At 39.9% G+C, this 21,998-nt stretch overlaps 2 protein-coding genes across 2 annotated transcripts in view; one reads left to right on the plus strand and one right to left on the minus strand.

Annotated features, from left to right (window-relative positions):
• Positions 1-357: 357 nt before the first annotated feature.
• On the minus strand, positions 358-5,035 carry Spindly (spindle apparatus coiled-coil protein 1 spindly). Its single transcript, XM_028318589.1, has 5 exons — positions 4,220-5,035; positions 3,926-4,017; positions 3,616-3,730; positions 3,027-3,159; positions 358-935 (listed from the first exon to the last, which is right to left on the minus strand). Exons 1-5 carry the CDS (start codon positions 4,908-4,910, stop codon positions 698-700), a joined length of 1,269 nt encoding a protein of 422 aa, XP_028174390.1. The 5' UTR covers positions 4,911-5,035; the 3' UTR covers positions 358-697.
• Positions 5,036-5,521: 486 nt separating this feature from the next.
• Sec8 (exocyst complex component secretory 8) overlaps positions 5,522-21,998 on the plus strand; it is a 37,809-nt gene continuing 21,332 nt past the window's right edge. The window contains exons 1-12 of the mRNA XM_028318587.1: positions 5,522-5,688; positions 6,202-6,363; positions 7,067-7,236; positions 11,001-11,154; positions 11,503-11,626; positions 12,045-12,202; positions 13,287-13,510; positions 15,221-15,317; positions 15,780-15,945; positions 16,611-16,743; positions 17,611-17,766; positions 18,771-18,892. Coding sequence (XP_028174388.1) covers positions 5,632-5,688; positions 6,202-6,363; positions 7,067-7,236; positions 11,001-11,154; positions 11,503-11,626; positions 12,045-12,202; positions 13,287-13,510; positions 15,221-15,317; positions 15,780-15,945; positions 16,611-16,743; positions 17,611-17,766; positions 18,771-18,892 — 1,723 coding nt within the window. The 5' untranslated portion in view covers positions 5,522-5,631. The remainder of the gene's footprint in view (positions 5,689-6,201; positions 6,364-7,066; positions 7,237-11,000; positions 11,155-11,502; positions 11,627-12,044; positions 12,203-13,286; positions 13,511-15,220; positions 15,318-15,779; positions 15,946-16,610; positions 16,744-17,610; positions 17,767-18,770; positions 18,893-21,998) is intronic.

Raw genomic sequence — 21,998 nt, forward strand, 5'->3', positions numbered from 1 at the left:
TGTAGTTGCAAGGGCTTACAATTTCCAGAGGGGGCAGCTTCATACACCAGGAATAATACTATAACCAAGATTCCAAAGTTTTTATAGCTTTAAATGTCATGATGACAGATTATGTCATCAATATTATGTAAAGCATTGTATATTTTTTATACTTATTTTTAAAACCCATTTATTTAATGGCCTAATGCATACCAAATTGCTTATGTCCCAATATAAATTATTCATTTCCTTAAAGCAATAGAAATGTTTTCGAAAATAATACATAAAGTATGTATTGTATTAGATAACAGCAATAAATAAATAAAAAACTCATGTTGTGTATTAATATTATATTTTGATTTTTATTATTTACAGCTTAGTCTTTAGGCACTTATTTCGCTATCAAAAATAATAATTTTCTTTACGTAAACCACTTGTAAAAAAATATTTAACGTGAAATACTTATAATAACACCTAGACTGTATAGAACCAGCTATTCTAAACTTACATGGTTTTAAAGGAATCCCTAATGGAGAATCGAAAATTCAAATCAATTAGAATTTGCTATAAAATCTTACAAAACCTTGATTTAGAAACCAGTTGCCTACATTTTAACATTAGTATCTCCTTCACATGATCAGGTGATAACTTTATTTATCTAAAGGCACCACAGCAGTGTTATTAATAAACAGAAGGCACTTTCAACTTACTTTAAACTTTAATTAAACGACACTTTCTTCTTAACGTCATCGGGCGACGGCCTGCTCCGCACTTGTAACGCTCTGGGCAATGAGTCTTTCTCAACTACATGTGGCGGTTTTCCGGCGGGCGAGCCGGCGGCGGCGGGGGCGGCGGCGCGCGCCAGTTTCCGGCGTAACTCGCGGACTTGTGCGGAGCTGGCCAGCTGAGCGGCGCCGAGAGATAGCACTTCGGCGCGCAGTTGCTCGCATTCGGATCTGAAGTTGCATTCAATTTTATCAGAAGATTGCTCAGACAGCATGTGAAGCTGACCACAGTGACATAAATAGTTCCAAAAAAACAAAATGCCTCCAAAAAGAACTGGACGAATTTTAACCTTACAATGATATAGTTCAGATGGTTTAAGGTGACATTTTTGAAACAATCCTTAAATTGGTTACAATCTTATCAGCCCGAGAATGACAGCAGAAAATTCAGTTAAATAACAAAACAGCCGCTTGCTGGTCAGGAAAAAAAAATATTTTTTGGTAATTTTGGTTAGCATAAAGAAAGATACAGCAGCAAAAACTTGTAATTATTTTCCATGATACTTTAATGACTTCAACTTACTTCAAGTGATCAAGCACTCCTGGCAGCCAGCCCTGGGCGTTTGATTCACAAAGCTTGCCGAACCACCGAGCCAGTTCTCTCCTTTGCCTCTCACAAAGACCTTCTAGCTGTGTGATACGATCTTCATAACTTTCTGAAACACCAAAATAAATCATATTACAAATAGGACCTCAAAAGTTTAAATATAAATTCAAATTCATTATTAGTATGCAGGCTTTAATTAATTGAATTTATTAGGTAGAAACCTTTTGTTTAAAGTCTGTTAAAAAATAGAGACATTTTCCTGTGATAGTCATAACAGGAAAGCAGCATTTTCTTTATAAATAAATAAATATCCTTGGACATTTTACACTGTGCTTCTAGTCCCAAACTAAGCAAAGCTTGTACTATGGGTACTAGACAACGGATATAAACATACTTAAATACTTTTTTTTTGTAAATACATAGAAAACACCCCTAAATGCCCCTGTTTCATTTTGAGTAAAGTCCTGTAGGACTTAAAACTGCAAATTATGAACTGGTATTGGCAGTATATTTACCATAAACATGTCTGTACCACCAAATAAACAAGGAGAAGATATTGGCAGTTATAAACAAATGATTAGTGTCTCACCAATGAGCTCTCTGTCGTAATGTGCAGCGGCGCCAGCTTGCTGCTCCCAGATGGTTTGCTTCTCAAGCAGTAACGCATCCACTTCCGTTTGCTTGTTTGCCAATTCTCTCCTTAACTGGAATTACAAATGTTTGGTCAGTTATTTAATATTTTAAAATAAGATTAAAAGACAGAACACTGATTGAAAACATAAAAGGCATTAGACACTGAAAAGAGAGAAAGGGGCTCAAGAAAGTATTTTAACAAAGCAGTTTTCAAACATTATAAAAGATTATAACTTGCCCTGGAATTAGTCTGCTTCATTTGAATGAGGTTTTTGGCCATTTCTTGTCTTTTATCTTCAACTTCAGCAAATATTGAATTTCCTTTTGCAGCTGAAACACAAAAAACAAAAGTAAGTAAACATACGAAGAACTAATTGCTTTTATTGTAGGCTAGAAGGCTAATTAAGAAGACCAAGCAGTCAGTAAACAAGTCTAATTAATGATTTGGACACAGAAATGGATGTATTTAAGTACCTCACAAGCACATTATGAAGTAAATTAGTGTAAAATAGATGTATGAATAATTACCATGAGGCTGTAAGTCCTGTGAGTCAGTGCACTGGTGCAGCAAGGCCCGGGCCTCGGCCAAGTCCGCCAGAACCGCCGCCTCTCTCTCCCCTGCAGCTCTTAACTCCTCTCTCCTCAATTCGGCGGCCGCTCGCACCTCTCCCATCTCATTCAACAGCTCCTCAGCCTTCATCCTCCACGACACAACCTCCGCTCTTGCCTCCTCTAACGCCATCTTCGCCGCTGCAGCATCCGAAAGAGCAGACGACGCCGCAGCACGCGNTTATTTTAAATAATTAAATACAGAAATTTTCAAAAATAACCTTCATTTTACCAAAAAACCTTCAATTTCTTAAATAAGTTGTTATTTTAGAAAAAGTCAATAAATATTATTATTTGGTTTACTAATTGTCTTTGTTTTATATCATATTATCCTTCTAATAAAGTAGTTTTCACTTTTATTAAGTGTTTTTGAAAAATACATAGGATTTTATATACTGGGTTCAGCGCACCCGGTAGCGAGTATGAATGTTACAAATTAAGGCGCGAGTCCTTAAGTGTTAAAAATAACTTACTTCAAGTGATCAAGCACTCCTGGCAGCCAGCCCTGGGCGTTTGATTCACACAGCTTGCCGAACCACCGAGCCAACTCTCTCCTTTGCCTCTCACAGAGACCTTCTAGCTGTGTGATACGGTCTTCATAACTTTCTGAAACACAAAAGGAAAAGTTCAAAATAATTAAATTGTAGTCTTAGTTTTATCAGCTTTGACCCGTAGACTACAAACATTTTGTCAGCCTATAGTTTGGTTTTTAATCCTTAACATTTATGGCAATGCACACACTATGCTGTTTTGGTATCAGCCGGCAAACTAAGAGTAGGTGCACACCGTTGAGTTTTAGTTAGCCGATAGTTGTGCCCGATTTTAAATTGTATGAAGAATCGGCCAAATCGAATCGGCGTAGTGTGCGCACTCCCATACATGCCCATACTGATCAACTGCCCGACTAAACTATCGGCCGACGAAAAAACAACGGTGTGCGCCTACTCTAAATCTGCAGTCTGCAGGGTGTCTTATGACTAAAGTCCAAAATAATGGTATTGTAAAACTGCATATTGTAAAAGATATTGGCAGTAATAATCAAAGTAATGACTTGTGTCTCACCAATGAGCTCCCTGTCGTAATGTGCTGCGGCGCCGGCTTGCTGCTCCCAGATGGTTTGCTTCTCAAGCAGTAACGCATCCACTTCCGTTTGCTTGTTTGCCAATTCTCTCCTCAACTGGAATAACAAATGTTTGGTTCAGTTAATAAATGTTTTAAGAAGGAGTAATTACAACAGAAGTTTACATAGGATTATAGACAGTAACATTGATTGAAAACATAAAAGGCAAACTCTGAAAAGAAAAGAGGCTAAATACTATCTTTTAAGATTTGCCAATGGAGTTACCGGACATAAGTAAAAGATTAAACTTACTCTAGAATTAGTCTGCTTCATTTGAATGAGGTTTTTGGCCATTTCTTGTCTTTTATCTTCAACTTCAGCAAATATTGAATTTCCTTTTGCGGCTGAAACACAAAAAAGAAAAGTTAAATACATACATAGAACTGATTGCTTTTATTGTAAGATAGTTAATGTAGGCTAATTAAGAAGGCCAAGTAGTCAGTAAATAAGTCTAAATAATGATTTAGACACAGAAATGGATGTATTTAAGTATCTAACAAGCACATTATGAAGAATAATAGTTTCAAATAGATGTTGAATCATTACCATGAGGCTGTAAGTCCTGTGAGTCAGTGCACTGGTGCAGCAAGGCCCGGGCCTCAGCCAAGTCCGCCAGAACCGCCGCCTCTCTCTCCCCTGCAGCTCTTAACTCCTCTCTCCTCAACTCAGCGGCCGCCCGCACCTCTCCCATCTCATTTAACAGCTCCTCGGCCTTCATCCTCCACGACACAACCTCCGCTCTTGCCTCCTCTAACGCCATCTTAGCCGCTGCTGCATCCGAAAGAGCAGACGACGCCGCAGCACGCGCCTCGTCCAACTCCGCTGTATCACGCACGGGACTCGCCCGTTCAACGCACGCTCGCTCCTCTTTCAACCGACGAATCTCCGCCTCAAACTTCTTCACCTCGTTCGTGTGAACGTCTACCAACTCTGTCCTCTGCTCCCGAAGCGACGCAATCTCTTCCTGCAGCGAGGAAATGCGAGCATTCACCTCATTCTTTCTCCGCCCTTCATCCGCTTGGTAACCCTCCAACTCCGCATTCAAGTGACTCTGTACATCTAAAGCGGTCTGATAGCATCGTCTGGTGTCGTGTAACTCCTGTTTTATGCTCTCATACGAGCTGGATAAGTTATCGTATTGCTTTTTGAGCAAATAGTATCGCTCGCTGAGCTCGCCATTGGTTATGTCCTCAGCTTCGGTACAGTTGGTCTTATTGCTAATTGTTGAGTAATCCATAACTAATTAACTTCACTCACTATTACTTACTTACAAATTATTGCGATGAGGAGATATTAGAAAATATATAAATTATACAAAGAAATCCAACAAAATCCCGTTTCAAAAATTTGTTTTCAACTGTCGACCAGTGACACTTTACTTTTTTTTGTCTTGTCCGATTTTATAAAATTGAAAAACTTATGATGAGATTGTAAATTGATCTGACTTTTTTGAATTTTGTATTTATTATGATTACACTAATTAATTCAATGATTTTGTACGATATCAAATCAATACATTATTAATTAGTTGTGAGTGACTGATTTATTATCTTTGCTATGTAAAAAACAAAACATCAAATTTATTTGACAGCGACAGCTTTAGAGATGTGCGTAAATCACTCATTTGTCGAAATCGATTACAACTAGAAATCGATTTCAACAAAATTAATTTTTTTTTTTTTTGGTGTGACCAGGATTCATCTACCGGGCGCAACCATTACAACAAGAAAAAGATGTTACATCAAATTTCTATTTATTATAGCGAATAGGTATAACAATCTGCGAAACTTTATACATTATTAAAGTTCTCGACAATGAATTTATCAAATCGATAACTAAGACGAAAACTGTACTTTGCACATCCCTACAATTTGTGTTTCTGATTTTGTGAAAAGTTGGTGATAATTTTTAGGGGCGGAGTTTTTAATAATTTTTCCAAAATTATTCCTGATAACGAGATGTCTTCACCACCACCAACAAAACCTCCTCGCGGGGTAAAACAGGGAAAAGAAACGGTACGTTTATAATCAATGTTTGTCAACTTTACATGGTCACTAACTTTTCTAAATTAATTGGTTACTTATTTTACGAACTAGTTTTATTTAACAATTTGTTCCAACTAAAATGTACGTTAATTAGCATGTGCATAATGATGTAGTTTCCAGGTAGAAATCCAAGTGAAACTTTCAATAGAAAGAGTTTCAGAATGAATGCCTGAGATCTTTCAAGCATAGATTAATAAAGCCTTAATCTAAGCTTTCAAGCAGAAAAAAAATTGATACGGATTCTGCACATCCTTTCTTCCTTAAAATTGATATTAAATTATCTTCTAAACACTATTATATCAAGTGTATCTTCTAGCTTCTCGTAGTTTAGTCCAATTAGAAACTTATATGAGAGACCTCTCTTACTTTACCACTAATTACTGCACATATTTCTTGTAACACAGCATCTTGTAACATAACACCTGTAACAAAATGAGAGAATGTTTGTCTTTATGAGCTATAGTTTAATTATCTGTTTTGCAGAGTGGTCTATTGATGTCAGTGATCCGCACCCTATCGGCGAGTGAGACAAACGAACAGCGCGAGAAAGAGAGGGCGAAGTTGGAGAAGGAGTACAAGAAAAGTGATGCACGGCTCGATGAACTGGTCGCTGCGCATGCACAAGAGATTATGGACGTTATGCAGGTTAGTCTAGAAAATAAAGATATTCTTGAAATGAGCCAGTGTTGCGTTTTAATTAATAAAAAAGTCTTAGTCAATACATTGTCCATTTTATGGTATTGAGAGAACTAAATAATGAATAGAAACTGTCTTATTATTATTATTTGTAAATTGTAATTGAGATTTTCTCATAAAATCCTCTTACTCTAATTATTTATGTGACACTGACAAAAGTTCCACTGCTACTAAAGACTGAAGAACCACTCTAATGCTTATCAATCATTAAATTCTCAAAATCTTAACATCGCCAGTTGCTTTGATTGTTATACCTGTTGCTTTAGCTACTATACTATCCTGTGTCTACACCCCTGCTCCATTCATTTAAAGCAGTGGTTCTTAACCTTTAAGTCATGAGAGACCATTTTACCAAATTTCTGTCTTGTCAGGGACCACCTCATAATCGGTCAAAACCAGTTTGTCTGCAAAAATCAGTTAAAAGTGGTTTGGACCAAGGTGTGCAAGTGCACGTCGTGGACCACTTGGAATGCCTTCAGGGACCACCAGTGGTCCGCGACTGCCGGTTAAGAACCACTGATTTAAAGCCAATAAATGATGATTCTGATTCTTCTTAAGGTTCTTCTCTGATGAGGATCGCGACCACAGATACTGTTCCTCCACAGACTGCGGTCATAAGCTTAAGGTTCACACCACTCTAAATATTTTCCAGAAATTCAGCAGCGTCAGTGCAGCGCTTACAGTGTGGGGACAACACTGTGACGCGGCGGTAGCCCGCTTGGGCGCCTGCCGTGGTCTCTTGCAGCTGCGAAGGGACGATCTGAAGCGACTGTGGGCGGATTCTAGGACTCATCACTATGCATTGCAGATGTTGACTGACATGTAAGTTGAAGTTATGGAGTTGAGTTTAATACTGTTCATGGTTATGTGTATCTGATAAAAGTTAGCAACATGATGATAATATCTTATCTGACACAACCTGTGTTCTTCACTTTCCAAATGGGTGAAATGTAGAGCTTTTTAGTTAAAAATACAATTCTATGACAAATCTAATTCTTGTCAATGTGAATGATGTTTATCTGGACCTGCCTTTTAATTTTGAGTAATGGTTTTCATTATCACGAAGTGATAGACTTCCCGTGGCTGAAATAATGATGAAATTATCTTGTCATTGGTTTTTTTTATTTATAATCGTGTTCCTTTGTATAAAAAAAAATCTTACGATGCTGTGATCCAAAATGAGACAGTGCCATCTATCGGTCCAAACCTAAACTTACACATGTTGTTACTATGTTGCAACAGCGAACGCGTCGTGGTATCGGAGCGTGAAAGCCGCTCTCTCGTAGCGGCGGGTCGCGTGCTAGNTGGACTTTTTTGAATTTTGTATTTATTATGATTACACTTATTAATTTAATGATTTTGTACGATATCAAATCAATACATTTTTAATTAGTTGTGAGTGACTAATTTATTTTCTTTGCTATGTAAAAAACAAAACATCAAATTTATTTGACAGCGACAGCTTTAGAGATGTGCGTAAATCACTCATTTGTCGAAATCGATTTCAACTAGAAATCGATTTCAACAAAATTAAATGATAAATATGTATTCCAGTTTTAAGCATGCATTTGTGCATAATCGACTAAATACTGCATGGTGTGACCAGATTCATCTAACGGTTAAAGTTAGATTCTAACCCACAGGAGACTAAAATATTCTTATCTATGAACTAAAAAGAAACCTACCTACTACGAAAGCGGGTGCAACCATTACAACAAAAACAAGATGTTACAACAAAGTTCTATTTATTATAGCGAATATAACGATCTGAGAAACTTTTTTCATTATTAAAGTTCTCGACAATGAATTTATCAAATCGATAACTAGGGCGAAAACTGTACTTTGCACATCCCTACAATTTGTGTTTCTGATTTTGTGAAAAGTTGGTGATAATTTTTAGGGGCGGAGTTTTTAATAATTTTTCCAAAATTATTCCTGATAGCGAGATGTCTTCACCACCACCAACAAAACCTCCTCGCGGGGTGAAACAGGGAAAAGAAACGGTAAGTTATATCCATGTTTGTCAACTTTATATGGAATCTATTGGTCACTAACTTTTCTAAATTATTTGATTACCTAGTTTACGAACTAGTTTTATTTAACAATTTGTTCCAACTAAAATGTACGTTAATTAGCATGTGCATAATGATGTAGTTTCCAGGTAGAAATCCAAGTGAAACTTTCAATAGAAAGAGTTTCAGATTGAATGCCTGATATCTTTCAAGCATAGCTGGGCATTAACTCGTTAATCCGTTAAACGTTAATTAACGAAGTTAACATTTCTATTAACGGATTAACTTTTAAGTTAACTTTAAAAAATGTTAACGGACTCGTTAACTTCCGTTAAATTATCCTAAGTCCGTTAATCGTTAATCCAGTACCTACTATTTACCAAAAAGATACAGCAGGTACGCTGAAAAACGCTAGAAAAACGCGTTCTGACAAGTACTACGTTCGGGCTTCCAGAACTTCCAAAACCCAAAACAACAGTTTTTGTAACCAGATCACTATAATGACACTTATCTTGTTAGTAGGTATGTGTGGGACAACTGTTACTCTTGCAACTGAATTTTCCTCATCCGATTGAGCTGAAATTTGGTATACTTATGTAAGTACGATGACAATGCAATGTTATGAGGGGGCTGAGGTGGCCATAGGAACTCCTAAATGAAACGGCGGCATCGTATCGAATTTGGGATCGTTGGATTTGTCTATTCGAGCACTTTAGTACTAGATGATGTCCAGGGTCCTGATGATGGAGTCAGGAGGTGGCCATAGGAATTCCTAAACGAAACGGTGGAAACTTATCGAGTTTGGGTTTGCTGGGTATGTCTTTTCGAGCACTTTGGTGCTAAATTGTATTGTAATTGAACCAAGGCTCTGAGATTGAGATACTACTAAAAAGTGTAAAATAAAATTATAATAATATAATTAAAAAACTTTTTTATAAACATGCTTTTATTCTGAAATGCAGTTGTACTAAAACGAAAAAAATAATTGTACTTATGCAAGGTTCAAATAATTTCGATAGCTTGTAAGTTGCTTGTAGTTTAGTCCAATTAGGTAATTAAATTTTTTTTTTCCCTTATTCTATTGCAATCTGTCTTCTGGAGGACATTCAACAATATTTNAATGAGAGACATCTCTTACTTTACCATTAATTACTGCACATATTTCTTGTAACACAGCATCTTGTAACATAGCATCTGTAACACAAAATGGGAGAATGTTTATCTTGATGAACCATTTTCAATTGTCCGTTTCGCAGAGTGGTCTATTGATGTCAGTGATCCGCACCCTATCGGCGAGTGAGACAAACGAACAGCGCGAGAAAGAGAGGGCGAAGTTGGAGAAGGAGTACAAGAAAAGTGATGCACGGCTCGATGAACTGGTCGCTGCGCATGCACAAGAGATTATGGACGTTATGCAGGTTAGTCTAGAAAATAAAGATATTCTTGAAATGAGCCAGTGTTGCGTTTGAATTAATAAAAAAAAAGTCTTGGTCAATATGTTTTCCAATTTATAGTTTCACATTATTAATTTTATTTATTTATTTTCAATCCATTCCATCCATTGTTTTATATTGATTTATTGAGAGAAACAATAAAATGATGGATAGAAACGTATCTTCTTCATAGTTCGTTTTTGTCTTAAATTCCTCTTACTAATTACTACTCTAATTATTTTAGTGACACTGAAAAAAGTAACTCCTCTAGAACTGCTCCAACGCAATGAAACATCTTATGAATAGTTAAATTCTCTATATCCTAACATGGCTAGTTGCTTTGATTTTTGTTACTATCCTGCCCTATGCCTACACCCCTCCTCCATAAGGTTCACACCATTCTAATATTTTCCAGAAATTCAGCAGCGTCAGTGCAGCGCTAACAGTGTGGGGGCAGCACTGTGACGCGGCAGTCGCGCGTTTGGGCGCCTGCCGTGGTCTCTTGCAGCTGCGAAGGGACGATCTGAAGCGACTGTGGGCGGATTCTAGGACTCATCACTATGCATTACAGATGTTGACAGACATGTAAGTAAATGCAACATTTGAATTAGTACATGCTATTGAGTTTTGTTTCTGAAGTATGCAACATGATAATAACAAGCATTGCTTAGGTTGCGTAGTGTAAAATGTCCAAGGATTTTTATTTATTTACTTATTTATCACAAACTGTTCTTCACTCTTCACACATGAGATGCAGCCCAAGTGCTTCTTGATTAAAAAATATACAGATCTAATGTTTTCTATGATGAATGATTCTGGTATTGCCCCTCGATTGAGTAACAGGTTTCATTTCACTATCGCGAAGTAGTCTTGTCGTAATTAAGTTTGTGTTTCTTACGCCTGTATTCACAAACGATGCTTGCTTAAGTGAAGCGGCAAATCAAACGCACAGCGTTGAATAGAGCTCTGTGATTGGTTCGTGTGTCACCCTGTACGTCCACGCGCACTGAGAGACCTCATAGTAATGTTTGTGAATACAGGAGCTAATATCAAGAAAAATCTCTTACGACAGTGCTATTGTTAAGATAGTGCCATCTATTTTTCTCAATCCTAAACTTATACATGAATATTATTATCACAGTGAGCGCGTAGTGGTGTCTGAGCGTGAAAGCCGCTCTCTCGTAGCGGCGGGCCGCGTGCTAGCGGCGGCTCACACGCTACGAGCGGCGCAGGACACGGCCGCCACGACGCTGGCGCACGTCACCGCGCTGCACGCCACGCGACAGCACCTCGAGGTCAGTGACCCTCAGCGCTAGTCCTTCGAGCCGGATGACATTTAATTTCATTGGAAGGTGCCAATGTCTTGTACAAGGTTTGCTTAGTTTGGGACTAGAGGCGCAGTGTAGTCCAAGAATATTTATTTATTTATTTAATGGTCCTTCGAGCCGGATGAAGTCAAGTCTTATGTGATTGTAAGGCGCAAACAAATCGCTAATGTGTAAAGGCTCTGCGTAATACGCTACATTAGGATGGAACAAAGATTCTGTGACCATTAACTAAAAGGAACAATTAACACAAGTTCAAATTATTCACATCCAAAAAATACCCACAAAGTTAAACTATATTTTTATTATTATTTACAGGCCAAAAAACAAGAGCTGGTAGAGGTAATCGTGCGTCGCATCAGCGAGGCGGTGTACCGCGGCGACCGCGGGCCGCTCTCACTGCGGATGTCTGCAAGAAGGCGCACTGCGCTTCTGTTAGCTGGTAAGTAAGAGGGACTTTTGTATGAACTTGTGCCACATCCCTACTGGGTAGTCTGATTAAAACTTTTGCCACACAAGCAATACTATGAAATCTAACATTGCGCGTGAACGTACAGGGTGACACACGAACCAATCAAAAATCTATTCATCGCTGTGCGTTCGATTTTCTGCTTTACTTAAGCAACCATCGTTTGTTAATACGGTCGTTAATGAGTGGTTTTTCCTTGTCCCAGAAAGCGAGAAAATTTTGTATTTTGCCAGAGAAAAATCTTCAAAACTTTAAAGGTCTTCTTAACGCCATCCATCTTATGTTGTTGTAGGTAGACTAAATATCCTGACATCTATGTAGTTGCAAATAGATGCTCTTAAGATTTATTCTTGTGCACTAGCAACTGTATCATATCTATCACATTTTCTAGAGCTAACCAAAACCGAAGAAGTAACCGACGCGTATCTACAAGATATTACACCCGAGTATGAAGCATCACTGTCGGAGGAAGACCGCACCTTCGAGACCACCGTCATGATTTCGCTCGAGGCATTGGGAGTATTGGAGCAGTTGAAGGAAGCCACTGAGGTAAGAATCCAGTCACTGTTATGTTAGGGTCCTAACGAATATTAGTAGTAAATAAAATAGCGGACTGTATAAAAATAGGTGCTGTAATTTTCGCCAGCCTAATTACAAGAAATTATCTAGGACTACGCGGTAATCGTGCGTCGACGGTGGTGTCCGAAGCGTTTCAGCTCGGAATGACAACTTCTCAAAATGACAACCGGGTTGCAAAATGTCCACTTCTCGAAATGACAACTTCTTAAAATGTCAACTTCGCTAAAAGACAACTTATCATAATGTCTATTTCTCACTATGACAAACTCGCATTTGGTCAACTTCCCATAATGTGAACTACTTGTTGATATTTTATTTTCATTATTTCTAGAGTTCTAGTTCTTCTAGAGTTGTCATTATACGAAGTTGACCAAATGCGAATTTGTCATTGTGAGAAATAGACAATATGAGAAGTTGTCTTTTAGCAAAGTTGACATAATAAGAAGTTGTCATTTCGAGAAGTGGACATTTTGCGACCCGGTTGTCATTTTGAGAAGTTGTCATTCCGAGCTGAAACGGCCCGAAGGCGTGTGTGTGAGCCGAGCGCAGCCAATGATGACGCTGTCGGCCTGAGGTGACGTTACTCATCGTACGTCGCTCGCACGTCTCTTCCCGTGCGTTGTTGGCTTCCCAACAGTTATCTGCTTGATCTGCTATAGATTTTGCCACAAAAATTTCTAGATCGATTCGATGGAAACTGCTTCTGCCACCTTCAAGGTCGCTAGTTTGTTCCTCGTCGACCGCTGAACTATTGTGTTCAACCCCCATTGCAGCATTAAGTTACCTAAAACTTTGGGTTAGCGGGAATAATTTTTTGCCACAAAACGTAACAAAAACTACATAGGATAAAAATTATTTTTATATTAATTTAATTATTATAATTGCATTCAACTCCACAATAGACGCATGAACTTTAGAACATTTTTTTTGTTGTTGTTTCAATCAGTAGATTCTTTGAATATTTAGCTATTAACTATTTTTCTTACCACTTGGTCACATAGGCATTGCTTAGTTATACAGCGCACATAACATCAATAGAAATCATTGTTCCCAGAAATTCAAAGTCCAAATCCAAGACGAGCTCCTCGAAGTGATCGGCAGCGTATCGGAACGAATCATCGAGTACGGCGCAGGATTGCCGCTGGATGACGTCGAGCCGTGCGAGGGAGATGGAGTGACGCCCGACGCGCCGGGAGTGACAGAGACGGGGCGAGCGCTGGCTAGCCTGGTGCAGACGCTTGCACATGAATTCCGTGCCACTATGCTCAGGAATAGACGGTGAGTGATATAGAAAACTAAGACTTGTTTCACCACTCATAAAGTCCTTAATAGCCTGTACGAGCTCCTAGAAGTGATGACGCCTGCCGTGGGAGGGAGACGGCGTAACGCCCTACGCGCCTGGTGCGACAGAGAAAGGGCGAGCGCTGGCTAGCCTGGTGCAGACGCTTGCACATGAGTTCCGCGCGACTATGCTCAGGAATAGACGGTGAGTGATATAGAAAACTAAGACTTGTTTCACCACCCATAAAGTGCCTAATAGCCTGCAAGAGCTCCTAGAAGTGATGACGCCTGCCGTGCGAGGGAGATGGAGTGACGCCCGACGCGCCGGGAGTGACAGAGACGGGGCGAGCGCTGGCTAGCCTGGTGCAGACGCTTGCACATGAATTCCGCGCCACTATGCTCAGGAATAGACGGTGAGTGATATAGAAAACTAAGACTTGTTTCACCACCCATAAAGTCCCTAATAGCTTGTAAGAGCTCCTAGAAGTGATGACGCCTGCCGTGCGAGGGAGACGGCGTAACGCCCTACGCGGCTGGTGCGACAGAGAAGGGACGAACGGTGGCTAGCCTGATACAAACGTTAGGTTCACCAAGCTTATGAATAGAAGATGCATTTATAGCGGCTGCAAAGGTTACTTTGAGATTTGTTACTTAGGAAAAGGCATCTACACTTCTATACTATCTATATCTATACTAATATTATACATACGAATGTAACTCTGTCTGTCTGTCTTGCTTTCACGCCACTTAACCGATTTTGATGAAAGGACATTGTCAGAAACCGCCTAAAAAACCGCCCAAAAACATTAACCCATCATAATTATTTTCTATTTTTTTTAATACATTAAGCACCCTTTCATTCTAATGGACACTTAAGCATTGAAAAATTAAATAAATAAGTCTTTTAACGTTTATTCTATAATACTATTACAACTTCCGGACGTTTTGGTGCGTGGCATGGTCTAAAACCTATCAAGTTCCATTATTTTTGCCGATAAAATCTGTACGAGGCATTACCGTACTTTATTGCTGGGAGTCCATGTATAGTGATGTTCCTGCGGCCATCATAGACAATAAAATATCGATTTTGAAAATAAAATAAATCGATTAAACTGCTTTGAAGACTAGATTTGCGTTAAAAGCTAAAAAGATATTGACAGTTTGACACTATTACAAGAAGATATCTAAAGTGTCCAACTGGTCGAAGGTCGTAAATAAAATAAAAATAATTAGGACCATAAACTGATATTCATGGTATCATAACTGTAAAAGTGTCAGAATCCGATGTTGAATCCAATGCCAGTTGAAGTGCTAAATAATAATAAAAACACAGAATGTACTTTTTTAAGTTGCCTCAAGACACTGAGAGGTAAATAAGTAGTTAATATTATTCATGATAATTCATGCTAAATCATGTATTTCCTCCGCCATTTTCCGCAGTTTGGCACCTCACGTCACATCACTTTACCGAAGTCAGCCCTATAGCTTCGGCGCAGTGCCGATCACTGACGTTTGTCAACAAAATGGTGCTTGACTCTTGAGACAGGCTAAATTACACCACATTGTTAATGACATTGAGCATACATTTTTTTTAAATACCTTCGCGAAGTAAAACTTCTGTACGTAGTACTTATTATTATTCTGTGGTTATACTATAAACTAAACATTACTCACTTGTAAATGTCAACAACATGAATCTTGTTTCAGACTGTTACAGCTGTGGCGCGCTGCCCTGCAGAGGCATAGGATACCCGACTCGTGCCTCCACACCGAACAGCATTACTGGAGCGCCGTGCAACAAGTTGTAAGTCTATTATAACCACTAGCTGTGCTCGCGAAATTATACGCGTGAAAATAGTTTGAATAATATTTTCCGTTTTTGCAACATTTTTCTTTACTGTTGCGCCCCTATTGGCTGTAGGATGATGTTATGTAGCCCAAAAATAATTTCGCAAATCGGACAAGTATTTCCTGAGATTAGCGTGTTCAACCAAATGAACTCTACAGCTTTATAATATTAGTATAGATTACAATCTTTTCAAAGGTGAGTAATGATAGAAATGGTCTTTCAAGCCGGATTTTTGTATCGCTCTAATAAAGGATTTGCCACACTGTATGCGTTCTGTAGTCAGCAGTCAGATCAAAGTGAACGCAGCCCGCATATATGAACAATATTGTCAACAATGCTTTAGTGTAGTTTTATGACTCATCATCAAGTAACACATCAAAGTTTTATATGTTAGCTTAAATCGTATTTCCTTTTCAGCTCCAACTTCTTCTAACCGAATACCTAGACATCGAGAGTGTAAACTTAGCACTAGTGCGAGGCCCCGGCGCCGCCGCCAGCGATCAAGGCGCTGACTTACGCTTGGCGGACTACTTCGCTAAGAAGCGCCCTACGAGGCGACGACCTAAGCTGTTTAAACTCAATGGTGAGTCTCATTGATAACTCTTCATATACTATCTTAATTTTCATATGCTGCCAGGGCCGGGCCGTGAGCTTAGGGGGCCCTGGGCTAATACTACTAATTACTCAGTTAGACAATTAGACAGTTAAATATTTTTTTTTTTTACTTCACTTAACTAGGAGGCTCTTGAATCCACGGGGCCCTAGGCTGAAGCCCAAAAAGCCATAATATATGATAGATCCGGCCCTGTGTGCTGCTCTCCTAGTACTTATACACACTGCTAGCGTCAGTAAAGTGACTCCTAAATGGCGCTTTGTTCGCTTTTCGCTTATCAAGAGAAGTTGCGTTAATTTATCATCCCCATCATTTCAGCCACAGGACCTTCATTGCTGAATAAGCTTCTCCTAATGATTTCCAGATTAACCTGCTGCAATGGAAGCGGAATATGTATAGTGCCTTGCCTTCCTTTATGAAGTCAGCTGTCCACCGTGTGGGCGGATATCCTGCGCTACGCTTGCAAAGTAATGGATACCGTGCCGGGTGCCATTTCTTCTGGGATGAAGGTGGAAGTCTAGTTGCCTCATCGGCCGTCAGCAGTTCTGCGTGCTGTGTGCCTTGCCATTGCCACTTCAGCTTACTAATCTCTCTTACTATGTCAGAGGTTTAATTGTCTTTTACTGTTATTCCAGTAGGCGCGGCCCCGGCAGCCGCTAGTGGCGCGCGACGTCAGCGGTATCCGCTAGTGTGCCGGCCTGATCCTGCGCATCTACACGCTGTGTTACCACATCTACACGCACTCTGCGCTGACATCGAGCCCGCTGGGTGAGTCTCGTGAACTTATGATAAAGTCCATTCTCCCGTGACAGCGCTACCAGCTAAAGCAAAATAATTACGCGCGAGCGATAAGGATGGGTAGCTTGGGGTCATTGGACAAAATTCTACGTGCTCACGGACCAGGCTTTAGTGTGCTGGCCCGACCCAGCGCATCTACACGCCGTATTACCACATCTACACGCTCTCTGTGCCGACATCGAGCCCGCCGGGTGAGCCTTATGTACTTGTGATAGGGACCATTGTCCCGTGACAGCGCTATCCTCTAGTGTGCCGGCCTGATCCTGCGCATCTACACGCTGTGTTACCACATCTACACGCTCTCTGCGCTGACATTGAGCCTGCTGGGTGAGTCAGGGGGTCAGGGATTCAATCATGATTTCGCTCCATTAAAATATAGGTGCTCGGTAAGCTTTCGGTACCGAGTATACCACGAGCCGGAAGACGTAGCGTAGGCAGGCCTCCCACTAGGTAGACCGACGATCTGGTGAAGGTCGCGGGAGGTGCCTGGATGCGAGCAGCGCAGACCGGTCTTTGTGGAAATTCTTAGGGGAGACCTTTGTCCAGCAGTGGATGTCTTTCGGCTGAAATGAACTTTTTCGAACGAACGAACGAAAAATACTGAGTGTGCAGATGTCTTGCTGCTGCCGCGCCGACAAGTCAAAAAACGGCTTAATCCGTTAGTGGCGTGACGTCACTCGCCGATTTATTTTGCAAGCGCAACTTCGAAGTTCACCATTCTAATTTTACTTTGACAAATGTCAAAAATCTGTCAAACACCATACTAAAAGCACTTGTCGTTATAGTTACCGTTAAAGTTAGGTGGTGCAACTGGACCTGAATGTTTCGTTTTCACAGGGGCGGCGAATGCTCGCTGCGCGCGTTCATCACGGACTACGTGCGTGCGGGTGAGAGCGAGCGTTTAGCGGCGAATGCTCGCGCGGCCATCGACGCCGCCATGAAGGCGCCGTCCGCCTGGCGCCAGTCCGTGCGCGCGCCGCCTACAACGAGCGGGCAAGTTTGTCTTTTTTTATTATCCGACTGCGTCAGAAGGAGGGTTATGTTTTTCGAGTGTGTGTGTATGTATGTTTTTATGTAGAATAAACATATTTTTATTCCCATAGTAAGGCTAAGGAGTTATGGCGCGATTTTCACCCGCACCCGCACCCGCGGCGGTTTCGGGCCCGCAGCTTCTGTAGAATGCAGATACTTATGTAAAAACTAATGCACAACTCACGACGCGGTTTTCACCCGCAGCGGGCGCGGTTGTATGCGGGTTCAAAGTCAAAGTCAAAATTTCTTTATTTGTTTAGACTAATAAATAGTTCTTACAAATCGTCATTTTGCTCTTAAGGAGCCTCTACATGTCTCATAATCTTTTTATGAGACGTTCACGCGGCACCGGCGGTCGACTAGTAGAATCGCGTGGACCGCGGTAACCGCAGCCTCGGCGACCATTTTGTACCAGTGACTTAGCGCGCGGCGCGATTTTTTTAGAATAACCGCCCAAATAACCGTTCCCATGAGTTTTGAAATAAAACCGCAATGAGGGCTATCGTTTTAGCGCTCACCAGTTAGCGCCACTGTTGAGTAATATCCTGTCACTTGCTAGTAGCGAAGACAGTGACACCAACTAATTTTATTTTACACTTTTTAGTTGTATCTCAATCTCAGAGCCCTGGTCATCATTTAGCACCAAAGTGCTCGGGAAGAGGAATTCAACGAACACAAACTCTATACGTTTCCGCCGTTTCGTTTACGAGTTCCTATGGCTACCTCCTGACTCCATCATCAAACCAGCTCAATGGTACCATAACATTGCATTGTCATCTCAATCGGTTGAGGAGAACTGGTCTTAAATTCAGTTGCAAGATTTGTCCCAAACATACCTACAAGTGAAGTCAATATAAAGCTTGTAATAATAATAATAAAAACGATAGCCCTCATTCCACAACCGCCGCGGGTGCGGGTAAAAATCGCGCCGTAAGTTCTTAGCATAATAGTGCACGTTTTCGCAGGCAAAGCCACCGCGTGATATTCTCGTGCTGCGGCGCGGGCTGGCAGGCGGTGCGGGACGCAGCTTTAGCCGCCAAGCGCTGCGGCGCGTGCGGCGGGCCCGACGCCTTGAGAGCTACTACAGGTTAGTGTAGCTCTTATTGCCGCAGCAATAGGGACTAGTTTCCCAGGGTGAGCCCGCGTGACACTCGTGCTGCGGCACGGGTTGGTAGGTCTACCGCACGGTCGTGCGGCGGGCCCGACGCTCTCAGAGCCGGGTGCGCCAAAGTTCACCTAAATTTTCAACTCCGAAAATTGGAAGTCCGAAAATGTTCTTCCTAAAATTTTTCATCCTAACAATCACAATTCCTAACTACTCTGTCTCTAATGTTCATAATTCCGAATCATTCAACTTCATAATGTCATTAGCAATAAACATCTATTATACTTTTATTTGTTCTCCTAGATTTTCTAAACATAACCATATTTTACACTATTATTCAAAGTAATATCTTTTTTGTTTAGATTTCTTTCTTTGACGATATATTAAACTTAAAGTTCAAGTTTGTTGGCATTAGAATTAGCACGTATACTTGAGTCCCGCTCCAGTCATTCAGTCAAGTTCCAGAAACGAATCGGTGCTATTCATAATTATTGGTTTAGGTTAGGTTAGAACTGTGACCACAACGCACCAGCCGAGCGAGCGAAGCCAGAGTCCCGCTCCAGTCATTCAGTCAAGTTTCAGAANACACGCTCTCTGCGCTGACATTGAGCCTGCTGGGTGAGTCAGGGGGTCAGGGATTCAATCATGATTTCGCTCCATTAAAATATAGGTGCTCGGTAAGCTTTCGGTACCGAGTATACCACGAGCCGGAAGACGTAGCGTAGGCAGGCCTCCCACTAGGTAGACCGACGATCTGGTGAAGGTCGCGGGAGGTGCCTGGATGCGAGCAGCGCAGACCGGTCTTTGTGGAAATTCTTAGGGGAGACCTTTGTCCAGCAGTGGANTATTTATTATTATTCTATGGTATGAGTGAAAATTAGTGTTGCCGAACTATCGATAGTAAAACTATCGATAGTTTTCATTCGAAAAAGCCTTCTCCATCGATAGGCCTATCGATAGTATCGATAATATCGATACTATCGATACTATCGATAGGCCAAAACAAGGCAATACTATTGGATGAGCGCAATACTATCGATACTATTGATAGTATTGCTGCTCGCGAAGAATAAACTATCGATAGTATCGATACTATCGATAGTATTGTTGCTAGTAAATAAAAAAACTATTGATAGTATCGATACTATCGATAGTATCGATTATTTAAGACTATCGATAGTCTGTAAATTTGCAATAGTATTGGGTATGTTTTAACAGTAATGTAATTCAACGAGAAACATTAGGGGCCGACATATTTAAAAAAGAAAAAATATTGTTACCGATACCGACCTGAAAAAGACACAAAGCCTTTTGAAATGGCATACAAAGGTAAGTACAGTGCGACTTAAAAGAGTAGAAATTAATTATTTCGGACCTAAACCACTTTATTTCTAGCAACACTGATTATATCTATATGTGTGTGATTAAGTGATTGGTAAACATTGTAATGACGAATCATCATGATTAAGTGCATCCATGGCGGTTCTCGTGATACAATATTATAAGGTTAACTTGTGATGTTTGGCAAAACTTCAAGTCGGATCTTTGATAACTAATCTGGAGGATATTTACCAAAGTACAGCAGATCAAACTGGTGAGTAAGTGATGGAATAATTACTAAATCATAAATATTATTATGCTCAATCAGCTGATTATTTAATTTTAAAGGTTATATTTTACAAATAAAAAATTTGGTTAATGTTGTGGTGATTTAGTGCGACTAAAGATCATATTGTCATGATCGTTATAAATTATTGTGACATTCTCATTGAAGTGAAGTAAATTGTTTATAACTTTGTATAATGAATTATCTAATATATCTCAAACCCACTTTTGTTAAAGTTGTAAACAGAAAGTGGGCTTATTTTACTCCAGTAAATTTTATTTGTTGTTATAAGTGTGTCTGAAAGTACAGTGCGAATAATAGCGAAGCAAAGGTTCCGAAAATACTGAAATGACACTAATTCACGAATGTGGGTGATGATTTTTACTTACTCTATTTACCTATTTTATTTTTGTTGTTCTAGGTGTGTCTGAAAGTACAGTGCGCAGAATATCGAAGCAAGGTTCCGAAAATATTGGATGACACGAATGTGGTTGCTGATTTGTTAAATGTACCTACCTACTTTTAACAAAGAAAATGTTGTGTAGATTATTGTCTTCTTTAAAAGACCGTGGCGCTCAAAAGGTTAATAAAGATAAATTATACTCATAACTTGCTGTTTTAATGCTATCCTATCTATACAGGGTGTTAGGTAAATGGGGTTATAAGCTGACTCTCGTATCGTATTATTATTAGGTTACTCCTAGATAGGAGTAACCTAATAATAATACGATAGATTGAGGGAGACTTGCTTCTGAACTTTATTTTACTTTTTTAAATCAACAACTTCAGTGACATGATATTTATTTAAAGTTTATGGTGAAATTAACTGGCTGTACAGAAAGTTGGAACATGGTTCAATAGAAATGTGAAAATAGAACTAGTTTTTGTTTTATAATTTGACAGCTGTCAGTTGAAAACGATTCTCCTTAGGCCCAGAACACACGGTTAAATGCAATTGCAACGAAACTATAATACAACTTCTAGTTACTTTTGAGTTGCATCTAAGTTTCTGCCATAGATTCCGCTGAGAGACCACACATGACGCGACCAGTTTGAAACCGGTTTGAAATGGTCGCGTCATGTGTGGTCTCTCAACGGAATCTATGGCAGAAACTTAGATGCAACTCAAAAGTAACTAGAAGTTGTAGTTTCGTTGCAATTGCGTTTCACCGTGTGTTCTGGACCTTAGGGCTGAAAAGTATTGCTAATCAACCCGCTCCTCAGGCAACTTCAGACCTACTTTCCGAGTATGAGTAATGAAAAGTAATTTTGCACGTACAAGTTAATGCTTACTTACACTAAAGGTGTTGTAATGAAAATAAACAAGTAGAAAAGATTTATCTTTATTTGTCTTAATTTTTTCTAGGTAAACCAAAAACCATGATTCCTGAAAGCCAAACTGAAACCGAAGATTTGTTTGACAGCTATACAAAGAGCAGAACTAGTAGTACACAAAAATCAAATTTAACCGGCTTATCAACT

Source organism: Ostrinia furnacalis, unplaced genomic scaffold (genome assembly GCF_004193835.3).
Source record: "Ostrinia furnacalis isolate ACB-3 unplaced genomic scaffold, ASM419383v2 OfSCF6937, whole genome shotgun sequence".
NCBI lineage: Eukaryota > Metazoa > Arthropoda > Insecta > Lepidoptera > Crambidae > Ostrinia > Ostrinia furnacalis.